The 2,955-nt window shown below is 30.6% G+C and overlaps 1 protein-coding gene across 1 annotated transcript; it reads right to left on the minus strand.

Annotated features, from left to right (window-relative positions):
- Window positions 1–1,563: 1,563 nt before the first annotated feature.
- On the minus strand, window positions 1,564–2,955 carry LOC137836841 (putative galacturonosyltransferase-like 10). Its single transcript, XM_068645600.2, has one exon. The coding sequence runs from the start codon at window positions 2,822–2,824 to the stop codon at window positions 1,706–1,708; it is 1,119 nt and encodes a 372-aa protein (XP_068501701.2). The 5' UTR covers window positions 2,825–2,955; the 3' UTR covers window positions 1,564–1,705.

Below are 2,955 nucleotides of genomic sequence, written 5' to 3' on the forward strand. Positions count from 1 at the left end.
TAAAAATAGAATATATACAATTATTTTAAGTATCGTTAGATAAAATTATCTAATTAAAAAATTGCAAAAAAGATGCGCCTATCTTCATGTGTTTTAACCCTTTTATTACAATGAAAAAAATATGTACTTAAAATATTATTAAAATTATAAATATATATACATAAGTAAAAAATAATTATATTTTATTAACTTTATAATATTTTTTGTTTTTATTATTGTAACTAATAAAATTGATTATATTTATAAGAATAAAAAAATAAAAGAGTAGTTACAAAACACTATTTCTATTGATTATGATGTATAGACTAAATATCGGTTACAAAATATAATCCTTTTTATATAATTATTATATATATAAATATTAAATATAAAATTATCTAATTAAAAAATAACTTAAAAAATGATTAAAAAAATGCATTCCTTATACTTATATGGTATAGATAATTAAGTTTGAAGAAGAATTTGACTTGAATTCACAACCTTTAGGACAACTAAATTTAATATCACTTGCATCAAGAACATATTCAATACTAAGAGGGATTTGAAAAATTTCTTAAGAAGTAATAATTTATTAAGAATCAGCCATATTTTTTCTGCTTTTTATTTTCTATTTCTGCACCTTTTTTTAGAAGATCTTTTATTTATCTATCTTTTCAAAATATAATATATTTTAATAATTTTCTTCCTTTCCTCATAATTCCTTTTAAACCACACAACTTGACACCACATTATAATATTTAAAATTAAAATAAATTAAATATAATTAAAATATTATTTTATTATGTTTTTTACTGGTTGTTGTGTTAATATATCATCACCCAATTTCTAAATATTTTACAAACTCGTCACAAATAAAAGGCAATAACAATACAAATTATAATTACTTCTAATATAACTCAGTTTCTCAGTCAAATTTAATATTTAAAGATTAAAAAAATATTTTTCAATTTTTTTAAAAAAAAAAAAATGCTTTGAAATTTGGAATATCTAAATGAAAATTAGACTCAATTGAACTGAAACTATACTAAACATTTTCCAAATGAAGCACTTGATGTGAATAATGTCCTTTAGCTTTTGTTTTGTGGAATCAGACACATTAGCCAGCAAGACATTGTTCCAATATTCTATGGTTTCACATGTGCAATACCTGATTCATTGTTGGATCATAATGTCACATAATCATACTTCTTCTCTCTTTTTTCTCTGTGACTTACAGCTAAGTAATAACTAGCATCTTTTCTTTGAGAGAAAAAAGGTTTTATGTTATTCTTTTTAATGTTATTCTTTAATCCTAACTGAACTTTTAGATAATGTTTTAATACACCATTTATTACACAAACAATGAAAATGAGATTTCATTCTGTTGGAAAAACAACACAAACAACTCTTTAAAATTCTTCCAAGTAAAATTTTCTGTTTATAATTTATACAAGCCTTTAATGAAAGCTTTTATTTGGTGGATTATGCAAACAAAATTTCAAATTTTGATTGGAAGAAAGTGTATCTGAATTTTGTCTAAACAGTGCTATATTTATTGGTTCAGAGCATTAGTAGCAGAACTCCTGAAAACAAAACTCAGTTTATCCAATTGCATTCTCTGTGACTATACTATAGAAAAGTATGAACAAACATTACAAAATCTTTTTGTTCTGTCTATAAAAAAACCAGAACAAATGAATGAGATGAACCAATATAAAATTATGTGCTAAAAGGATGAATTTATTGTGCCAGTAGCAGCAATTCTCTTCTGTTGAGGGGGTATATAGAGATCATAAGGTGCCCAAAGGAAGTCCACTGAGCAAGGCTTCTTAGCATCAAGCCTTGTCCATGGTTTCCCTTTACCACTCCAATGTAGCAAACTCACAGAACCAGGATGCAAAGTCCTACAACTGTTTCTAAGATTGTCCCCTCCTAGGCCATGTTGGTTCCATCTATGCTCAATAGCCTCAACATCACCACCAAAAACTAATAAAAAGGGAGGGAGTGACCCTAACATATAGATCCTTCTCTCCTTTTGAATCTCCATCCACTTCTCAATCTTCCTTGTGTAGTCACCCTCTCTCCACCTCAACAAGTCCACCACCATCACCCCAGTGTTGAAGTAGCAAGGCCTTTTCCCTTGAAACACCTCAGAAAACTCAGCACTAGACCAAAACTCATAGGAGAAGTATCTGGTGAAGTTTGCATGGCAATATTCAGGAGCACCAATGACCCTTGACCCTGACAATGGAACCTTCCAAAGCTCTTGAACATCATCAACAACTATAACATCAGAGTCCAAGTATATAACCCTCTCAATGCAGGGATCAAGCAAATCAGCCAGGTAACTTCTTGCATAGTTAAGAGGGTTGTCAAGTGCTTGCCTAATAGAAGGAGATATGAGATTGCCAACTAGACTTTCCTCAAACACATGAACTTCAAATCTCAAGGAAGGAAAGGAGGTGTGAACAATCCTTTCAAACTCATCCCTGCTCTCCAATCTTGCATCTGATGCAATGAAGTGAAAGAACAGATTCTGAGGGCAGGAAGTGTGTTTCACAGCAGAGTGCAGGGCAGCAATAGACCCTCTCAAGTAGTGCCAATCAATGGTCATTGCAATATGCACAAGTGAAGGGTCACATGATGCCATTGCCACATTGCTTGTATCAAGCAGAGAACACTTTTTCTGGTTTCTGTATTCTGGGGCCTCTCTGAATTGCACAAAGGAAGCAACTTCAACCTCAGTTTCATAACCATTTTCTCTGGCAAAAGATCTAATTCCCTTGGCTTGACAGAGAAGAAAGCAAGCTGAGAACACAAGCACAAATGATCTAGAGAGAAACATCACTATTCACCACTACCCTTTTCAATTGAGAGAACAAAATGAATCGAGAAAAGAAAAACTGAGAGAATTGGATTTGACAAAGCAAGAGAAAAGGCAAAAGGGTATATTTTTATGTACATATATAAACAAAT

The sequence above is a fragment of the Phaseolus vulgaris genome, chromosome 4 (assembly GCF_051622355.1).
Source record: "Phaseolus vulgaris cultivar YP4 chromosome 4, ASM5162235v1, whole genome shotgun sequence".
In the NCBI taxonomy this organism is placed as follows: Eukaryota; Viridiplantae; Streptophyta; class Magnoliopsida; order Fabales; family Fabaceae; genus Phaseolus; species Phaseolus vulgaris.

Excerpts from the sequence above, each read along its gene's own strand:
- LOC137836841 (XM_068645600.2), bottom strand. The coding sequence starts at position 2,824 with ATGTTTCTCTCTAGATCATTTGTGCTTGTGTTCTCAGCTTGCTTTCTT.